This window comes from Eptesicus fuscus, chromosome 25 (assembly GCF_027574615.1).
Source record: "Eptesicus fuscus isolate TK198812 chromosome 25, DD_ASM_mEF_20220401, whole genome shotgun sequence".
NCBI classification, from domain to species: domain Eukaryota; kingdom Metazoa; phylum Chordata; class Mammalia; order Chiroptera; family Vespertilionidae; genus Eptesicus; species Eptesicus fuscus.
Genome location: NC_072497.1, coordinates 3587075 through 3607934, shown reverse-complemented (window position 1 = coordinate 3607934; position 20860 = coordinate 3587075). Strand labels below are relative to the sequence as shown.

The 20860-nt window shown below is 46.9% G+C and overlaps 1 protein-coding gene across 4 annotated transcripts; it reads left to right on the top strand.

Moving 5' to 3' along the window:
- The first annotated feature begins 726 nt into the window (after positions 1-726).
- C25H15orf40 (chromosome 25 C15orf40 homolog) lies at positions 727-19053 on the top strand. Of its 4 annotated transcripts, none has more exons than XM_054713232.1 (5): positions 727-859; positions 1716-1842; positions 4983-5110; positions 8135-8232; positions 18938-19053. In XM_054713232.1, exons 1-4 carry the CDS (start codon positions 746-748, stop codon positions 8228-8230), a joined length of 465 nt encoding a protein of 154 aa, XP_054569207.1. In that variant the 5' UTR covers positions 727-745; the 3' UTR covers positions 8231-8232; positions 18938-19053. The 4 variants fall into 4 exon arrangements, with proteins under 4 accessions (XP_054569207.1, XP_054569205.1, XP_054569206.1 ...); XM_054713230.1 differs by having other exon boundaries at positions 18953-19052; XM_054713231.1 differs by lacking the exon at positions 18938-19053 and adding an exon at positions 9607-9632.
- Positions 19054-20860: the final 1807 nt, after the last annotated feature.

Here is a 20860-nt window from a genome sequence, read left to right as displayed (position 1 = left end):
AAATCAATTAAAAAATTATATATAAAAGAAAAGGTGTCTTGACTAAGGCTTCCTGTAGAAGAGTCATTCTCTCCTGTTGTGCCCAGAACCCCACCCTCTGCCTCTGTTTTACCCTCCCTCTCCTGGCTTCATTCCTATCAACACTGATAGGCTATCCCTATCCTATTAACTGCCATCCAGTTTTTTTGTGTGTTTTTTTTTCCCTTCAAAAAGTCAATGTCATGTGCCCCTCCAGATACCAGTTAACTCCTTCACAGTGAAGTCAAATTACTCCCTGCCCCACCGGTGTGGCTCAGTGGTTGAGCCCCGACCCATGAACCAGGTCAGTCAGGGCACATGCCCGGGTTGTGGGCCCCATCCCCACTAGGGGGCGTGCTAGAGGCAGCCAGTTGATGATTCTCATGATTATCCCTTCCTCTCTCTGAAATCAATAAAAACATATTAAAAAATTTTTAAAAGTATTCCCTACACCTGTTAGCCTCCGCTCCTTACACTGTGGGAGCCTGAGCGCCTGGCACAAGGTGGGTGCTTCCCATCTCTGGGTTTCCTGCGCCACATCCCAGGACAAGAGGGGCCTGCGCAGGCTCTGGACGGAGGATCCAGGAGTCTTGCTCCCGCCGACCGACAGGTGTCGCCCTCGCGCCGGAGCCGAGGCGAGGCTCCCGAGGCCGCTCTCGCCCGCGGTGTGCGCAGGCGCAGAGGGCGTTTCCGCCGCCGCCGCCCGCCCCGCCGCCTCAGTGGGGGGATGCTCCGCCTTGGCCGCGCTCTCAGGCCGCTCGGGGCGGGACCTGGTGCTCGGGCCTCCGCCCGGCTCCCTGCGGGCGCCGAGATGCCGAAGAAAGCTGGTGCGACGAGCAAGGCCAGTAGCAAGTCCCGCGGCAGCGGAGGGGTGGGCGCGGGAGGGGAGCGGGCCGCGCGGGTGGGGGCTCCGGCCGCCCTTCCCGCCTCCACCAGGGGGCTCCCTGGGCCGCGTCTGCTGCGGGCGCCGGCCTCGGCCCCACACGCGGGGCGGGTGTGTGTCGGGTGGCGCCTTCGGCCTGCGCCCCCCCAGGAGGCTTTGTTCTGCGCCCTCCCTCCTCACCCCTTCTGTCGGGGACTCGCCGCGCCCCTCTCCTCTGCAGGGCGGACTCCGGGCGCCCCGAGACCGGACAGCCCTCCTCCGGGAGTGACGCCCCGCGCGCGGTCCCTCCCTGCAGCCCGAGCTCCCAGGGGGCCTGCACCGGGGGGTCCTTCCTCCCCTTGACACATAGCCTTAGCCTGCAGGCTGCCCGGTGCAGCGTTCGTGTGTGCCAAAGGAGAAGTTCGAGAACAACTCATGTTGCACAGCAGCAGGCCTTTTAAAGACCACCGTGGGGCCTTTCCCCCAAATTCACCTGCATAGACGCTTCCAGGTTTAGGTCACAAACACATTCATCAGCTCGGGCTGCACGAGTGGTCTCTGCCCCTGCGGGATGGGACGGACAGAGCAGACAGTGGCAATGAACCAGGCCTGCAGGACGGGAGGGAAGTGGATGGATGGGGTGGATGGGACCCCCCCCCCCCCCCCCCCCGGAAGAATTGATTTGACCCTGGAAGGATGTTGGAGCCAGGCCGGGGTGGCCAGAATTCCCCGGACACCGACGATCTGTCTTGGTTTAGAGGCCGAAGGATCACATGTGTGGGGAAATAACTTTGCAACCTGTAACGTTGTAGTGTGGTTGTTGTTGTCGTTTTAGGGGAAAAGCCAGAGCAAGGAGCCAGAGAAACCACTTCCTCCCTTAGGCCCCGTGGCGGTTGACCCCAAAGGTTGTGTCACCATAGCCATCCATGCCAAACCGGGTTCTAAACAAAATGCCGTCACAGGTACCTCTGAACACCGGGGCGGGCGTCCTGTGGGAATCGGGTGTCCCCTCCCTCCTCCCTGTGCCCTGGTTAGTTGGAATTTGATCCCATACAGGCAGGTGTGTTTTTCACATCTGCAGTTAGAGGCCTTTTCGTTTTCAGGTTCTAAATTCTAATGTAAAGTTGTAAAGCCAATGTGTAAAAGATGAAAAAAAAACATGATATACTTTCCTTTTTTAATTTTTTTTTATAGCAAAGGTGGAAATTTATTGAAGAACAAATACAGACTCCCACATGGGGAGGGGAAAGAGTCCCCTACTTTCCTTTTTTTTAAAATATATTTTTATTGACTTCAGAGAGGAAAGAAGAGGAAGAGAGAGCTGGAAACATCAATGATGAGCGAGAATCATTGATCGGCTGCCTCCTGCACGCCCCCCACTGGGGATCAAGCCTGCACCCGGTGGGCATGTGCCCTTGACCAGAATCGAACCCGGGACCCTTCAGTCCGCAGGCTGACGCTCTATCCGTTGAGCCAAACTGGTTAGGGCAGTGATCGGCAAACTCATTAGTCACAGAGCCAAATATCAACAGTACAACGATTGAAATTTCCTTTGAGAGCCAAGTTTTTTAAACTTAAACTTCTTCTAACGCCACTTCTTCAGCATAGACTCGCCCAGGCCGTGGTATTTTGTGGAAGAGCCACACTCAAGGGGCCAAAGAGCCGCATGTGGCTCTCGAGCCGCAGTTTGCCGACCACGGAGTTAGGGCACATATTTTCTTCTTTAAAATTAGGATATTTTAGAAAGGACAGGTAAACATGTGTAGTTTATTAGTAGTTTGTCCTATTCCAGAACTAGAGACATTGGCCAGAGAAAGAAAGAAGACATTTTGGTGGAGGTTAAGGAGGGAGAGTCCATCAATTCCCCTGTGAACTTGTTTTAAATCAAAATGATACAAACATTTCTGGGGCTGAAACCGGTGTGGCTCAGTGGATAGAGCGTCGGCCTGCGGACTGAAAGGTCCCAGGTTCGATTCCGGTCAAGGGCATGTACCTTGGTTATGGGCACATCCCTGGTAGGGGGTGTGCAGGAGGCAGCTGATCGATGTTTCTCTCTCATCGATGTTTCTAACTCTCTTCCCTCTCCCTTCCTCTCTGTAAAAAATCAATAAAATATATTTTTAAAAAAAAAAAAGAAAAAAAACATTTCTGGGTCCAGTTCTTTCATCTGTTAGATGGGATAGTTGGACTAAGTTAAAAAGCTTTCAAGTTATTGCCTGGAGCCCGAAAGGTTGGCAAGGGGGAGGCCAGCAGCCCGGGTTTCTGAGAAGCTGTGTTTGCATTTGTTTTAAATGGGATTTCAGGGGAAATTGCAGTGTGTGTGTGTGTGTGTGGAGGTGGGGCTGGGGAGCAGGGAATTATGACTGGGGGGGAAAGTTTAAAAACCATTGATCTGAATTATCTTGAAGGTCTTTTTCCCCTCTAAAGCTCTGCATTCCAATTTTTAAAAATATTGTGAGAATTAGACCTCAGAATTGGGGAGCTAGGCCTGGTTGTGTGAATGGCTACGCCAGCTTGGCCGTACCCTCCTTGGCCAGCGTCTCCTAAGCATTGCTGTGGGCACGGTCTGCTTCGCTAGGTCTAAGATGCCATCAGCTGTAAGGGACACACGTATTTTATGTACCAGTAAGAAAGGCAGAATCTATACCAGTTAAACACTTTATTGAAAATGTGAGAAAATGGCCGAGGCCGGTTTGGCTCAGTGGATGGAGCGTCGGCCTGCGGACTCAGGGGTCCCGGGTTGGATTCTGGTCAGGGGCATGTGCCTCGGTTGCGGGCGCATCCCCAGTGGGGGGTGTGCAGGAGGCCGCTGATCGATGTTTCTCTCTCATCGATGTTTCTAGCTCTCTATCCCTCTCTCTTCCTCTCTGTTAAAAATCAATAAAAATATATTTTTTAAAAAATGTGAGAACATGTACCCTTTAGAATCAGGGACAGGAGAGGAGGACAGTTGTTTCACCTCATTCTTGGGGATCCTGTGGCCGGGTTGTTCACACAGGGAAGGTGGGAGTGTGTGGAAACGCCCGAGTGACCCCAGGTGTAGGACCGGCTCAAGCTCACTTGCAAACTGCTTTGAGCAAATACTTCTCTCTCTCTCTCTCTCTCAGAATAACAGGCGGGCTGTTCTTTGTAAATGCAATATTGGTGGGGGAGTCAGGACCGCTATTCTGAAGGAGTGTTCATTGTCCCTGGATTTCAAAGCATGGGTTTAAATTTATTTTTGATTCACAACATCACTTTCCAGCCATGTGACCATGGGCCCATCTTGATTCCTATTTCATTTGTAAAATGGGATTAATATTGGCATTAGTGCCTTCATAAAGTTGTTATGAGGATTACACAAGTTAATATTTGTCAAGTCCTTAAAACATGTTCGTGTGCCCTTAAAATTAGTGTATGTTATGTAAATATTTATTAAATATTACAGTCAGAAAACATTAAAGAGTTCTCTCTATCTCTATCCCTCTCTCTCTCTCTCTTAAATTAAAAAAAAAAAAAGAAAACATTAAAGAGGCATTTCACATACAAGACAAATCTAGCCCCATGCTCTCGTTTTCCTGATGAGGAAACTGAACAACCCTGTACAAGCCAGTGAGCTGCCCTGTTTATCCTTCTTCAGTGATGTTTGCTGGGCCTACCCCCCAGCTCCTGACTCCCTCCTTGACCACTTCCTATCAGATAAGCGTGTTTTCCAGTTGCCTAAATACTGCCCAGGCCTTTTTGTTTTTCTTTCTTAATAATTCCTTATTGTTGGAAGTATTACGTATCTCCCCCCCTTTCCCCTCCATTGACCCCCTCAAGCCTGCTCCCCCCCCCCCCCCCCCCCGCCCCAGGCCCTCACCGCCCCATGCTGCTCAGGATTCTTGAGGCCCATCCTGGTCAGAGTAAACATTTATTTTTCCCTCTGAATTTGTTTTCTGTATTATTAGAGGCATATTTATCATGTTTACGTTCCCCTTAAGTCTGATTAGTGGAATCCTTCATTTCTGCATCTAACAGTTAAACACCTACTGTGTGCCAGGCAAATGCAAATTCTTTTACAAAATACTCTCACTTCCCAAAGAACTCCTCAAGGATAAAGTCCACACTGCTTTCGTTCCAGATGTGACAGCCGAAGCTGTAAGTGTGGCTATTGCAGCACCTCCATCGGAAGGAGAGGCCAACGCTGAGCTCTGTCGGTATCTCTCCAAGGTCTTAGAACTCAGGAAGAGTGATGTGGTTTTAGATAAGGTAGGTATCTCTTTCTCTCTTTTATTTATATATATATATATATATATATATATATATATATATATATTTAAAATACTCACCTGAGCCAAAACCGGTTTGGCTCGGTGGATAGAGCGTCGGCCTGCGGACTCAAGGGTCCCGGGTTCGATTCCGGTCAAGGGCATGTACCTTGGTTGCGGGCACATCCCCAGTAGGGGGTGTGCAGGAGGCAGCTGATTGATGTTTCTCTCTCATCGATGTTTCTAACTCTCTCTCCCTCTCTCTTCCTCTCTGTAAAAAATCAATAAAATATATATTTAAAAAAAATAAATAAATAAAATACTCACCTGAGGATATATGTTTTGTTATAGATTTTTGAGAGAGAGAGGAAGGGGGAGAGAGAGAGAGAAACACTGATGTGAGAAACATCGATTGGTTGCCTCCCATACGGCATCCTGACCAAGGACTAATCCACAACCTATGTATGTACCCTGACCGGGAATAGAACCCACAACCTTCTGGTTTACAGGGTGACGCTCCAACCCATTGAGCCACCTGGCCAGGGCTAAATATCTTTGATTATTACACTTCAGTTATTTTAAAAATACTGATTTTTTTTCTAAATATATATTTTATTGGTTTTTTACAGAGAGGAAGGGAGAGGGATAGAGAGTTAGAAACATCGATGAGAGAGAAACATCGATCAGCTGCCTCCCACACACCCCCTACCTGGGATGTGCCCGCAACCAAGGTACGTGCCCTTGACTGGAATTGAACCCAGGACCCTTCAGTCCACAGGCCGATGCTCTATGCACTGAGCCAAATGGGTTAGGGCTGATTTTTTCTCTCTTCCAAGTAATTGAAAAACGAGTTCTTTTTAACTGTCATATTCATTTAACCACTAAAATCTAAAATCTGAATTCTTCCTATCTCATCTCCTTCATTTCTACTGCATCAGTCCTTGTTAAGACTGTCCATGCACACTACTTACATTCCTCAGTGGCCACCATTTCCAGCACTTTCCCCTGTACCTTTTCTGTCAGATTAATTTTGCTCCTCTCTTCCTTCGAGTCACCATACTAAACAATCTAAAATGGTTCATGTTGTTGGCCATCTCCGTTAGTGAGTCCGGCAAGTATTTCTGGTCCTGCTTGTTACCCGTGCTCACGGGAAAAAGCTCATCTGAAGTCATTCATACCACAGGTTTGCACTAGGGATGGACATCAAGACTACCTGGGAATGATTTCTAAAACTCACGTTCTTGCCGAAACCGGTTTGGCTCAGTGGATAGAGCGTCGGCCTGTGGACTGAAGGGTCCCAGGTTCGATTCCGGTCAAGGGCATGTACCTTGGTTGCGGGCACATCCCCAGTAGGGGGGTGTGCAGGAGGCAGCTGATCGATGTTTCTCTCTCATCGATGTTTCTAACTCTCTATCCCTCTCTCTTCCTCTGTGTAAAAAATCAATAAAATATATTAAAAATAATAAATAAATAAATAAATAAATAAATAAAATAAAACTCACGTTCTTGGGCATTGCCCTAGAATTACTGAAATAGAATCTGCAGTAGTGAGACCCGGCCCTGTCTCTATCTCTTAAAGCTCAACTTGTTTGCCAGTGCTACACTCTATAGCTCCCATCCAGGTTCCAGCTGGCACTCAGTCATTGATGAATAGGCTGCACCTAAAAATCCCTCTGCACGCCAGGTCCCTCATTGTCCACAACAGTTGGCAGGTCATTTCTGGTTTTCTCAGTGGGCATGCTCTGATATTTGCTTGTAAGGCACTCCCCACTCTTCTACCTGAGAAGTTCTCTCCAACTAGGGAAATCCCTGCTCAGCTTTAACTTTTTTAAAGGATGTATTTCTAAACAAATAGTTTTCAATAGTTGCCTTACGTGGTTATGGAATCACAGCACTTAAAATGTGAATTTTGAAAAAATATTTCTAAAATGTAACAGCATAAGCCGAAACCGGTTTGGCTCAGTGGATAGAGCGTCGGCCTGCGGACTCAAGGGTCCCAGGTTCGATTCCGGTCAAGGGCATGTACCTTGGTTGTGGGCACATCCCCAGTAGGGGGCGTGCAAGAGGCAGCTGATTGATGTTTCTCTCTCATCGATGTTTCTAACTCTCTATCCCTCTCTCTTCCTCTCTGTAAAAAATCAATAAAATATATTTTAAAAAAAAAATAAAATGTAACAGCATAGAGAGTAATAATTTGTTCTGTATTTTGGAATTATTTTATTATTATTTTTCTTTATTGATTAAGGTATTACATATGTGTCCTTATCGCCCCTCTCCCCCGCCCCACCCCCCCAATCTCCTCACCCTCCTGGTGTCTGTGTCCATTGGTTAGGCTTATACGCATGCATACAAGTCCTTTGGTTGATCTTGGAATTATTTTTATACAAAGTTCATATGAAATTGCAATATTTGTTTTGCCAATTTAAAAATAATTTTCACTTTTAATTTAAACAAAAAAATTACTGGAAACCAGAGTATTATATATCTGGATTCCATATTCATTAAAGAATTTTAATACCCAGCTCTTATTATTACAAAAATTGATATTTGAAGGTAAAAACCCTGGAGAGTTGTAAAATTTATAGTAAGGTGGAATCTAAGCCATAGTCTTTGGTTAAATCACAATGGCCAGGAGAAAGTGGTAGTGAAGCCATCAGGAAAGATGCAGGTCACCTGTAAAAACCCCACAAGGGCCCTGACCGGTTTGGCTCAGTGGATAGAGCGTCAGCCTGCGGACTGAAGGGTCCCAGGTTCGATTCCGGTCAAGGGCATGTACCTTGGTTGCGGGCACATCCCCAGCCGGAGGTGTGCAGGAGGCAGCTGATTGATGTTTATCTCTCATCGATGTTTCTAACTCTCTATCCTTCTCCCTTCCTCTCTGTAAAAAATCAATAAAACATATTAAAAAACAAAACAAAAAAACCCCACAAGGATATGTCCGCAATGCATACAACTGAGGTCTGTTTCTAATAGTGTTAGAACGTTTAGTATGTTATCCTGACGCTGTCTTTTCCTTTTAATCCAGGGCGGTAAATCCCGTGAAAAAGTGGTAAAGCTTTTGGCCTCCACAACTCCACAAGAGGTCTTGGAGAAATTGGAAAAGCAAGTTGAAAAAAAATAAAAGTAAGAAAAAAATACATCCTTGAGAAACTTTTTTTTTTTTTTTTATTGCTAATGATGAAGAGGCTGCTAAATAGGAAAATGCAGTTAAATGCACAGAAATAAATGTATTTAAATAAGAACAGGTCTCCAAAAAGAGGTCGAAATTTTAACCTTTTGCACTCAGATGTCGAGTGTGACTCGACACGGTTAGCATCAGTAGCAGCTTGTATGTCGAATTGTATTGAATGTATCAATAATTTGAAATATTAAAAAAATCCAAATAAATAAATTTGTATGAAAAGAAACTCCAGTTTTTTATTCTACTGCCGCACTTTGTAAAATCTGGGGTATTTAAAAAATTAAATCCCGAGTAGAATAAAGAAATCGAGAAAAAAGCAAGAGAGTGCAAAGGGTTAAAGATACTGCACAGTGAATATGGCTTGGAACAGGTGTCCTCAAACTACGGCCCGCGGGCCACATGCGGGTGTTTTTGCCGTTTTGTTTTTTTACTTCAAAATAAGATGTGTGCAGTGTGCATAGGAATTTGTTGATAGTTTTTTTTAAACTATAGTCCGGCCCTCCAACGGTCTGAGGGACAGTGAACTGGCCCCCTGTTTAAAAAGTTTGAGGACCCCTGGCTTGGGACATGTTGCTCTGACTTCATGGCATTGCAGAATACTAGTAACAGAGCTGGGCAGGCTGTTCAGGATGACCTGATTCAGCCCCTTTCATTTTGTGATGGTGCTTCTATATCCAGGAGTTGAGAGACACTCAGGATCACCCTGTGCAGAATGACAGCTAGGACCCAGATCCCTTGACTCCCACTTGAATACACTTTATCCTGATGGTAAATTAGAATGATAATATTTCTGCAACGCGTCTGGAATTCTAGGGATTGCTTCTAATCCAGTTTACAAGTGACAGGAAAACTTGCCAATATATTTTGTACTCTTTCTATCATAAAATGCTTATCTTTATGCAAAAATGTTTTCTGCATCTTTTTGAAACCCTTGAGCATTTTATGAAAAAGTAAGCAAGAATAATCAAGACTTGTACAGGCATACCTTGTTCTATTGCACTTCACAGATACAGGGTTTTTTACAAATTGCAGGCTTATGGCCACCCTGTGTTGAGCAAGTCAGTCTGTACCATTCTTCCAATAGCATTTGCTCACTTTGTGTCTTTGTGACACATTTTGGCAATTCTCTCAATATTTCAAACTTTTTCATTATTATTATATTTGTTATGATGATCTGTGAACAGTGATCTTTGATACTATTGTAATTGTTCTGTGGCACCACACACCACACTCATATAAGATGCTGAACTTGATTGATAAATGTCTGTGTTCTGACTACTCACCAGCTGTTCCCCTATCTCTCTCCCTTGCCTCAGGCCTCCCTATTCCGAGATACAGCAACAGTGAAATTAGGCCAGTTTATAACCTTACAATGGCCTTTACGTGTTCAAATGAAAGGAAGAGTCGCACATCTCTCACTTTAAATCAAAAGCTAGAAATGATTAAACTTAGTGAGGAAGGCATGTCTAAAGCTGAGATAGGCCGGAAGCTAGGCCTCTTGCGACAGACAGTTAGCCAGGTTGTGAATGCCAAGGAAAAGTTCTTGAAGGAAATGGAAAGTGCTACTCCAATGAACACACGAGTGATAAGAAAGCAAAACAGCCTGATTGCTGAGATGGAGAAAGTGTTAGTGGTCTGGATAAAAGATCAAACCAGCCACAACATTCCCTTAAGCCAGAGCCTAATCCAGGCCAAGGCCTTAATGCTTTTCAATTCTCTAAAGGCTGAGAGAGGTGAGGAAGCTGTAGAAGAAAAGTTTGAGGCCAGCAGAGGTTGGTTCATGAGGTTTAAGGAAAGATGCCGTCTCTGTAACATAAAAGTGCGAGGTGAAGCAGCAGGTGCTGATATAGAAGCTGCAGCAAGTTACCCAGAAGACCTAGCTAAAATAATTAATGAAGGTGGCTACACTGCACAACAGATTTTCATTGTCGATGAAACAGCCTTATATTGGAAGAAGATGCCATCTAGAACTTTCATAGCCAGAGAGGAGAAGGCAATGCCTGGCTTCAAAGCTTCCAAGGACAGGCTGACTCTCTTGTTAGGGGCTAATGCAGCTGGTGACTTTAAGCTGAAGCCAATGCTCATTTATTATTCTGAAAATCCTTCCGCCCTTAAGAATTACGCTAAAGCTACTCTGCCTGTGCTCTATAAATGGAACACCAAAGCCTGGATGACAGCACATTTGTTTACATCATGGTTTACTGAATATTTTAAGCCCGCTGTCGAGACCTACTGCTCAGAAAAGAAGATCCCTTTCAAAATATTACTGCTTATCGACAACACACCTGTTCACCCAAGAGCTCTGAAGGACTTGTACAATGAGATTAATGTTATTTTCATACCTGCTAACACAGCATCCACTCTGCAGCCCATGGGTCAAGGAGTAATTTCAACTTTCAAGTCTTACTATTTAAGAAATATATTTCGTAAGGCTATAGCTGCCACAGATAGTGACTCCTCCGACGGATCTGGGCAAAGTAAATTGAAAACCTTCTGGAAAGGATTCAGCATTCTAGATGCCATTAAGAACATCCGTGATTCGTGGGAGGAGGTCAAAACATCAACCATAAGAGGAGCTTGGAAGAAGTTGATTCCAACCCTCACGGATGAGTTTGAGGAGTTCAAGGCTTCATTGGAGGAAGTGACTGCAGATGTGGTGGAAATAGCAAGAGAACTGGAATTAGAAGTGGGGCCTGAAGATGTGACTGAATGGCTGCAATCTCATGCGAGATCTTTAACGGATGAGGAGTTGCTGCTGATGGATGAGCAGAGAAAGTGGTTTCTGGAGACGGAGTCTGCTCCTGGTGAAGATGATGTGAAGATTGTTGAGATGACAACAAGGGATTTAGAATATTACATAAACTTAGTAGATGAGGCAGCAGCAGGGTTTGAGAGGATTGACTCCAATTTTGAAAGAAGTTATACTGTGGGTGGAATGCTATCAAACAGCATCGCGTGCTACAGAAAGATCATCCACGAAAGGAAGAGTCAGTCGAGGCAAAGTTCATTGTTGTCTTATTTCAAGAAATTCCCACAGCCACCTCAGCCTTCAGCCACCACCACCCTGATCAGTCAGCAGCTATTAACATTGAAGCAAGACTCTCCACCAGCAAAAAGATTACGACTCCCTGAAGACTCAGATGACGGTTAGCATTTTTTAGCAATAACGTACTTTTTAATTAAGGCATGTACATTGTTTTGCCTACAGTGACAGAACCTGAGAAAAGCAAAACCTGGACTCCTAGTTCTGTGAGCCTTTCCTCCTTTGCCAGCAAGGAGTTGGAGAGAGAACCAGCGTGTGTAAGTGACACCTTTGCATTGTTCAAAATTCCAGACAGTTAAAAACTCACAACTTTAGAGGCAGTTTTTTTCTGGGCTGTGAACAGTGATCTTTGTGAACAGTGCCCCTCTTACAAATTCAGGAATTTGGTTGAGTAGTTCCTTTAACTGTAATGCAGAATAGACATTTTAGAACCTACCATGGCTCCCACTTCAGATTTTTTTTAAAAAATTGATTATTAGGCCGAAACCGGTTTGGCTCAGTGGATAGAGCGTCGGCCTGCGGACTGGAGGGTCCCAGGTTTGATTCCGGTAGAGGGCATGTACCTTGGTTGCGGGCGCATCCCCGGTGGGGGGTGTGCAAGAGGCAGCTGATCGATGTTTCTAACTCTCTATCCCTCTCTCTTCCTCTCTGTAAAAAATCAATAAAATATATTTTAAAAAATTGATTATTAGGAAATCCCTTCTGCAGTGCCTGAGAGGAAGGGAGAGAGAGAGATAGAAACATCGATGAGAGAGACTCATTGATCTGCTGCCTCCTGCATGCCCCCACTAGGGACCGTGCCCACAACCTGGGAATGTGCTCTTGACTGGAATCAAACCTTGGACCCTTCAGTCCACAGGCCAGCACTCTATCCACTGAGCCAAACCGACTAGGACCAGATTATTTTTTAAAACGTGCCTAGAGACTAAAAAAAAAAGTAAGAACCTAGATTTTCAATTTACATCCAAGAGGTGGCTCCATAATGCAAAAGCAGCCACATAATTTGAAGGAACTGAACTGCACTATTAGGAAATCCTTTCTGCAGTGCCTGATACCAGTAATCCTTTTTATCTCATCCTCTCAGAGGTACTCCTGAGGCTTAGTCCCTCATTGAGTTTAGCTCAGGCCAGAGTGTGGTGGTAACCCAGGCCAACTGTGTGTTCAGAAGTTCAGGGTCACTGCCATAGTGGAGTCAGCATGGTCCTGAATGCCTCCCTTAACCCTACAGCTTTCAGAAATCCCTTTCAGTTGCCATTTTTGAAAATGGAATTGGGCTGGACAATTGACAGAAACTAATTTCTTAAATCAGATGCCAAATTTATTAGCTTGATTCCAGAACACACCTGCCAATTAGACTGCAATACTGGCATCCTTTAGTGAGTACATTCTGTCCCTTTGGGAAATTTCAAGGAAGCCAGTTATTTGGAGTCTACTTAGAGATCTTGGGATCAGAGCCAAGGAAATTATGGGCCTGGGTCAGGGAGCTATGACCATCTGGAGCTCCCCTTTCTGCTGAGGGATAGGCCCATTATATCCCATCAACCCCTCTCCTGGGACAATGCCGGGCCCTGATGATATATGGCATAGGAACTCCCTTTTTCTAGGCTCCAGGAGACCACCTACTTCTGTCCACATAGGCTTTCTCTAGACCGCCCTTATAATTCAGTTGGTAAGATTTTATCAGCATTTTATAATCCTACTAGGCCTGGTGCAAGGATTTGTGCACCGATGGGGTCCCTTGGCCTGCACTGCGGGGAGCGGGCCAAAACCTGCTCTCCGACATCGCCCAAGGGGTCTCGGAACGCGAGAGGGCGCAGGCCAGGCTGAGGGACCCCACAGGTACACGAATCCGTGCACCAGGCCTCTGACATCTCCCGATGGGTCCAGGGTGCAGGTGAAGCAGATTCAGGGCCGACAGTGCCCCAGCAACAACCTAACCCACAGCCAGTTCTGCGATGAATTGGGCTTCCTCCTCCCTCCTCTCTCGGCCTGAGGTGCGGGTGAAGCAGATTCAGGGCCAACAGTGCCCCAGCAGCAACCTAACCCATGGCCAATTCCACGAAGAATCAGGTGCCCTCCTCTACTGGTCAGAGCGTCTGCCCCCTGGTGGTCATTGTGTGTCATAGCTACCGGGCAAACGGTCGGACAGTCACTTAGACTTTTATATATATAGATTAGAGGCCTGGTGCACAAATGCACCGGTGGGGGTCCCTTGGCCTGGCCTGCGGGGATCGGGCTGAAACTGGCACTCCAACATCCCCCGAGGGATGTAATGTGTGAAGCGGAAGGCGGCCAGGGAGGAGCCCAAGCCTGGGGTCGGGCACCGCGTTGCTCCCGCTTATCCCAGTCCTGCTGCGCCTGCTGCCGCTGCCGCTCAGTAGGCTCGCTCCCGCCTTGCTGCAGTCTCTGTGCGCCCGACCTAGGGCGATAATGGCACGCCCATGACCAATAAGTGGCTGTGGGCTCGCGCCCAGTCAGTCCTGATTCTGGTCCCAGTCCTGGTCCGGATGGGGGAGGGGCACGCAGGGGGAGTGTCCATGGGTGAGGCTCATGCCACTACAACTGTGCTTGCCCGGTCAGTCAGTTGAGCGGCATTCCCACTGAGGGAGTGCACTGACCACCAGGGGGCAGCTCCTGCGTTGAGCATCTGCCCCCTAGTAGTCAGTGTGCATCATAGCTACCAGTCAAACGGTCAGACAGACACTTAGCATATTAGGCTTTTATATATATAGACTAGAGGCCTGGTGCATGAAATTCGTGTACAGGTAGGGTCCCTAGGCCTGGCCAGCAATCAGGGCTGATGGAGCCTTCCTTCAGCTGCCAGCCGGGGCCTTCCTTCATTCCATGCCGCCCCCTGGTGGTCAGCGCATGTCATTGTGAGTGATCAAACTCCCAGTCGGTCGAACTCCCGAGGGGACACTTTGCATATTGAGTTTTTATATATATAGATTTGTTGCCCAGGATAGGAAACCCCTATGATAGCTAACAAAGTACAGTAGTTCTACAATAATAATTATGATGATGATGTTGAAAATTGCAAGTGCCTGCTTTGTGACAGCCAGAGTTATAAACATTGTATAAATAGCAATTCATTTTAGTGGATAGTATTACTGAACACTGGGCACTTGGCTTCCTTTCCCTAATCTCCCCGACCCTGGTGACACTAATGGAAGGTAGGCCATGTCTGTCTACACTAATAAAAGAGAAATGTGCAAATTGACCATACCTTTGTGATGCCCACCAGCCAGTCAGGAGTGAGTATGCAAATCAATCCAACAAAGATGGCAGGTTAATTTGCATACGCAGGTGCCGAGGCGGTGGAGCGATGACGCAGGAGTTCCACACCGCCCCAGCTGCTCCGGGCCTCTGGGCAGCGTGGGAAGGCGGAAAGTGGCTCCAGGCCGGAGCAAAGGTAGAAAGACGGTTCCGGGTGGGAGCCAAGGCGGTGCTGGCAGCCAGGGGAAGGAAGGCCCATTCTTGCATGAATCTTCGTGCATCGGGCCTCTAGTGAAGAAGTAATTTACTTTGATGATGGTGGATAAAGGTTCTGAACCATGAGCTGCCCTTATCAAAGAATGGTAGTGGTAACCCAACAAAAACGGTACCTCTATTTACCTATTATCTTTTGCCATCTTAATGTATAATAATAAAGAGCTTTGTTTTCATTTTATTAGATGAAGAAGTTGAAAGACAGGCTAGGCAGCCATCTTAGTCTTATCCTCTCCCCTCAACCCCACCCCCACTCCCAACCTCTCCTATAATAATTAATACAGGACAAATGGGTTTTTCAGATTTAAGTCTTTTCATTTTTTGCTTGTAAGATAGTCGCTTTTTCTCTTCCCTTCAGAATGTTGCCATTTTATTTAACGCATTCCCCAAGCCGCCTTTTCTCAGCTCACATCTTACACTGGAGCCGAGTTAAAGCTGCCTAAGGCCACGCCACATGACCAGTAAGAGGCGGTGGCTTAAGAAAGGGGTTCCCCTAAATCAGCTGCCAAGAGCACGAAGGCCAGTCCCGCTGCCTTTCCCCTCCGCTGGGAGCGCCCACCACCCCAGGCCTTGGAAAGCTACATTTCCAAAACTGCACACTCCCATTCCACCACAACAAAGCTTTCTCGGAGCACACAGCACAGCACCCTCTTCCCCAGTCCCTAGAAAAACAGCACTACCAGGCCGGCAGCTCCTTCCTGAACGTGCCTCCCGCAACCCCGGGCCAGGGTGCCTCAGACCCCTGGTCCCCTCTGGGTACCGAGCGCTCTGGTTTGGAAGCGGGAAGTCAGGCGAAGGGAGGCTGAACCCTGGGCAATTTTCAAAAGCCTGGGAGAGTCCAGACAGCTGGTAAGCTGAACCTCGCCCACTCACCACCCCAGTCCTGTAACCACAGGCAGGCCGGCCACTTGAAGGGGTTGCAAGTTTCAGTGCTCCCTGCATCCCGGCAGCTGGGAATGAACGGCAACCCCCAGCCCTCTGGCAACGCTGTCCCTCCTGCGTTAGACATACACACCCTGGGATTTCTGTTTCCTGCATGGGGAGAGGGAGAAATGGAGAATGGGAAGGGGGGACGGTGGGAGAGTAGGGTGTGGCGATTCGTGGAGGGAATGGGGTAAGGGCCGGTTAAAGTCACCTCTGCCCGGGACAGAGCCGGGTTTAGGGGCAGCGGGCCTGCCCATCGCTTTGTTGTCAGCATCCAGGTCACTGGCGTGCACGCTGTGTGCAAACATGCCCCTTGAAATCCTCACAACCGGCCAAGAGGCCCTTAACAGCCCCAACCCCTTGGCAGAAGGAAGGAACTTGTACAGAGGCTCTCCGGTGCCAGGTGCTGCAGTTTGCCTCTGAGGACCATTTTAAAAGCCAGAATAATAATGATCATTCAATAAAAGAACTAATAGTATTTTGTTTTCTTCCAAGTCTTTGGGAAAATGAAATGCAGGTTTTTGACCAATCCGCTAACATTGATAGTCGCCTGTGGCGAAGTGGGGTGTGTGGGGGCTGGGGGAGAATTGGTGCTCAGGGTGGGGAGTGCAAGGAAGATGCAGAGGTGTGCTGCCAGGAGGGGGCAGTCTTGGCACCTGGGTCCCTGATGCCATTTGCGGGGCCTGTGGATGCAGTTGCCATGACAACAGGCAGCGCCCAGGTGGGGTTCAAGCCCATTTCCCAGGGCACCGCTTCCCCAGCCCCTGTGCCCAGCCCCCAGGCATACTCCCCCGCCTGCGGTGCCGGCCTCACCCCTTTTGGCGTCACTGCTTTGTTCTTTCCTTCCTCCTGGTCCCCAAACTACTGGGGCCGGCCAGTGGCAGCAGCTCTTGGGGATCGGGCGGCATGGCCATGGCTGGTGGTCCCCGGGCTTGGCGACGGCAGCTGGGGGGGGTGGAGGTGTGGTGGCTGGAACGGATGGCGCTCCCCCTGCTGCTGCCCACTGTGCTCCCCGCTTCAGCTCCTCCTGTTGGGGGGAGCAGTGAGGGACTGGGGGTGGGTGAGGGGCACGGGGGTGGGGTGGGGGGTAATTGGGGCCTGGGTCAGGCTTACTGGCTGCCGCAGTGCGCGTCATAGCCACCAGTCGTTCTGGTCGTTCCGCCGTAAAGGTTGCTGGGCTTCTATATATATATATATAGCGTCTAGCCTTGTGCGCCAGATCCATCTCGTCTCCTTGCTGTTAGAGTTTGGGCAGGGGATACCCACACTTTGCAGCACTAGTTATAGTCTCTGGCCATTTCTACATGAAACTCATCTCACCCATGATGTGGTTTTACTATTGCAGTGACTTTCTGTCTGTCTTCGAGCCGTGGGTCTCCCCGGTGACGCCTTGGGTATTAGCACCGTGGGGAGTAAGGAAGCGAGTTGAGTCAATAGAACGCCAAGCCTTTTGTCCCCTTCTAGTGCTTTGCTGCCCGTACTGTAGCTGGTAGCCACATGTGGCTGTTTAACACTTGAAATGTGGCTAATTGGATTTAAAAATAAATGTGTCATAAAAATAAAGGCCATGTTGGAAATAACACAGCAAAGATGCTGAAGATGGCATGTGATGTAGAGGGCAGGGCAGAGAAAGGTGAGCAAAGAAAGGACAATGACAGGAACAGAAGTCAAATATCAACACATCACGGAGTCCTTAGGAACCAAAGAAATGGAACAGACAAAAATGTAAAGATATAATTAAGAAAATGCTGAAGAAATAAGAAATGTACAGAATGAAAGGCACAGCGTCGCAGGTGAAACTCTGACAAAGAATGATCAACAATGAGACACAACTTAGTCAAGTTCTCTGATCCTAAACAAGAAAAGGCTAATATGCAAATCGACCAAATGCAGAACAACCGTCACTATTCTGCACACTGACCACCAGGGGACAGACGCTCAATGCAGGAGCTGCCCCCTGGTGGTCAGTGCAGTCCCACAGGGGGAGCGCGGCTCAGCCAGAAGCTGGGCTGATGGCTGGTGAGTGCAGAGGTGGTGGTGAGAGCCTCTCCCGCCTCTGCAAGCAGCGCTAAGCCGTCAGTTGGACATCCCCTGAGGGCTCCTGGACTGCAAAAGGGCGCAGGCTGGGCTGAGGGACCTCCCCTCCCCCTGCCTCGAGTGCACGAATGTCGTGCACTGGGACTCGAGTTAAAAAATAAAAAGCATGTGGCCACCTAGACAAAAAGTTGAAGTCCTAGGGAAGGAGAGGAGAGAAACAAGTGCATACTTATGTGTTCCCAATAGGACTAAATTGCTACAGTATTTTATAAAATGAGGCAGCATTTATTAAAATTAAAAATACCAGTCCTTTTAACCCAACAATTTTACTTCTGAGACTACCCCACAGAACACAAAAATCACCAAAGGATATATGGACAAAAGCAATGTAGCATTGTTAGGGGCAAAAAAACTGGAAACAACCTGTCTACCTATAGGAGAATAATTACATTGTCAGTGGTAAATACATACTGTAGAATGTTACGTTATTAAAATTAAAGCACTAGTTTTTAACCTATAATTACTGACCTGTTTGTTATCTTCTGTTGTGTAAACAAAGAATAATACTTGTATGTGTGTGTATGTATTTTTATATGTAATCTCACTTTAGTAAAAAAAGGAAAATGTTTATGTATATCAAATTTAGATATAAAGTCAAACCTCAGTTCTCGAATGTCCCTATCTTGAACAATTCGCTTCTCAGCCCTTTCATGCTGACTAACTGTATGATCAGTCAGGCGACAGAGGAGTGACAGTGTGAGTCAGTTTACCGTCAAACCTCATTTTATGTCCTTTTTGTTTATAAAGTGTTTATAGATTAAGCAGTACATTAGACATGTACTGTATATAAGAAAGGTTAAAACAGGGAAACATTTGGGGGTCTGGACTGGATTAATTCAATTTACATTATTTCTAATGGGAAAAAAGGATTCGGTTTTCGAACATTCGAGAAACGAGGTTCTGTATCATGTGGGCATGGAGAGAGACACATACACAGCGCACCATAATCACTGGTTGGGTGCAGATTATTCCTGTTTGTATCGTTTCACTTTATAACATTTATATACACACAAAACCCATATAGAGGAGGAACTTTTAAAGTGAGAAAAAACACCCAGGAAAGAAAAAGATTTGGCCTTTAGCAATTAGAGCAGCTTTACTTCCTTCAGGCAAAGGCACTGGAGCTCCTTCCGGGAGTTAGAGGCACTGGCGGTGGGAAAAAACACCATGAGATCATCATGTCCTGCCCTGGAGCTGGCGAAGTCACTGGAACCCAGAGAGCATCTAACTGGTAAGTAACACATTTGGGCTCCGTCTGCCCCTTAGGGACGGACAAACACACCCACGGAATTAGCCCACCAGCCCATGGAGACATTGGTGGGAGACTTTTAGAGCTGTCCTTGCACCCATGTCAGCCCAGAGATACCCCGCGCTACTCCAGAAGCGCAAAGTGAGCATTGGGCATCGATAGGGGGCTCCACTTAGAGGTTCTTTATGTAAGTGCTTGCATGTCATCCTGCAAGGGGGCAGTCAAGTCACGTTACTTTTGTTTGTTTTAAATATATATTGATTGCAGAGAGGAAGGGAGAGAGAAACATCGATGAGAGAGAAACATCGACCAGCTGCCTCCTGCACACCCCCAACTGGGGATGTGCCCGCAACCAAGGTACATGCCCTTGACCGGAATCGAACCTGGGACCCTTCAGTCCTCAGGCCAACGCTCTATCCACTGAGCCAAACCGGCCAGGGCCAAGTCACGTTACTTTTGATGGGAGATTTGTTAACCTGTTCCTCCCATACCATCCGGTAAATGTTAAATCTGAGAGGTATTATCCACAGCTCATCTCCACTTTTGCAATCTGACAGCATCTGTAGCTCCTCATTCATATGCTAATTAAGATTTTAATTCATGTAAGGAAAACAACTCTCAGTCTGCCTACATCGTCTGTCAGTTATTCTACATCCTTTATATGAACACTACGCTTTACATTTTACCAAATATTTTCCTCTCATTGATTCAACAAATGTTTATGCAGCATCAGTTATGTGCCACTGGTGGTTTAATGATCACCAAGTTCTAGTTTCTGTTCTGAAGCTCTTGTGTTTGGTCATTTATTTTTATGATAACAGAGTGGCAGGGTAGGTATTATCCCCATTTTTACAGGTGAACAAGAAAGCTCAGCGTTTAAGTGATTTTTCTCAAGGTCACATACCTTGAAAGGACAGGACTAGAAGCCAGAACTTTTTTTTTTTTTCTTTTTTATATATTTTATTGATTTTTTACAGAGAGGAAGGGAGAGGGATAGAGAGTTAGAAACATCGATGAGGGAGAAACATCAATCAGCTGCCTCCTGCACACATCCTACTGGGGATGTGCCCGAAACCAAGGTACATGCCCTTGACCAGAATCGAACCTGGGACCCTTCAGTCATCAGGCTGACGCTCTATCCACCCAGCCAAATCAGCTAGGGCAAAGCCAGAACTTCTTATGCTTAATGCTGTATGCTGCTACAACACTCTATTTGAGATTAATTCCATTTGACACTTTTAATTCTCTTAAGTTATCACTACTTTTTAAAAATATATATTTTATTGATTTTTACAGAGAGGAGGGGAAAGGAATAGAGAGTTAGAAACATGGATGAGAGAGAGACATTGATCAGCTGCCTCCTGCACTGGGGATGTGCCCGCAACCAAGGTACATGCCCTTCACCAGAATCGAACCTGGGACCCTTGAGTTCACAGGCCGACGCTCTATCCACTGAGCCAAACCAGCTAGGGCATCATTACTTTTTTTGATGTTATTTTGTATCTATGCAGGAAGCAGAAACCATGTCTTTTATTTCTTCCTGGGTTTGAGCACATGGTGGGCAGTCTGACAGTGACTGCTGTTTATAAAAGAAAAAGAAAAACCGCCAGCACATAGCGTCAATAACTCATGCAGAATGCAGAAATAACTCAGCGGGAAGATTCTTACTGTATTTTCAAGCAGGGCTGGTAGTCAGGTCATATGTACCCTACTATATCTGTTAAAATATTTAAATATTGTTAGAAAATCACCTTTTTTCTGAACTGCC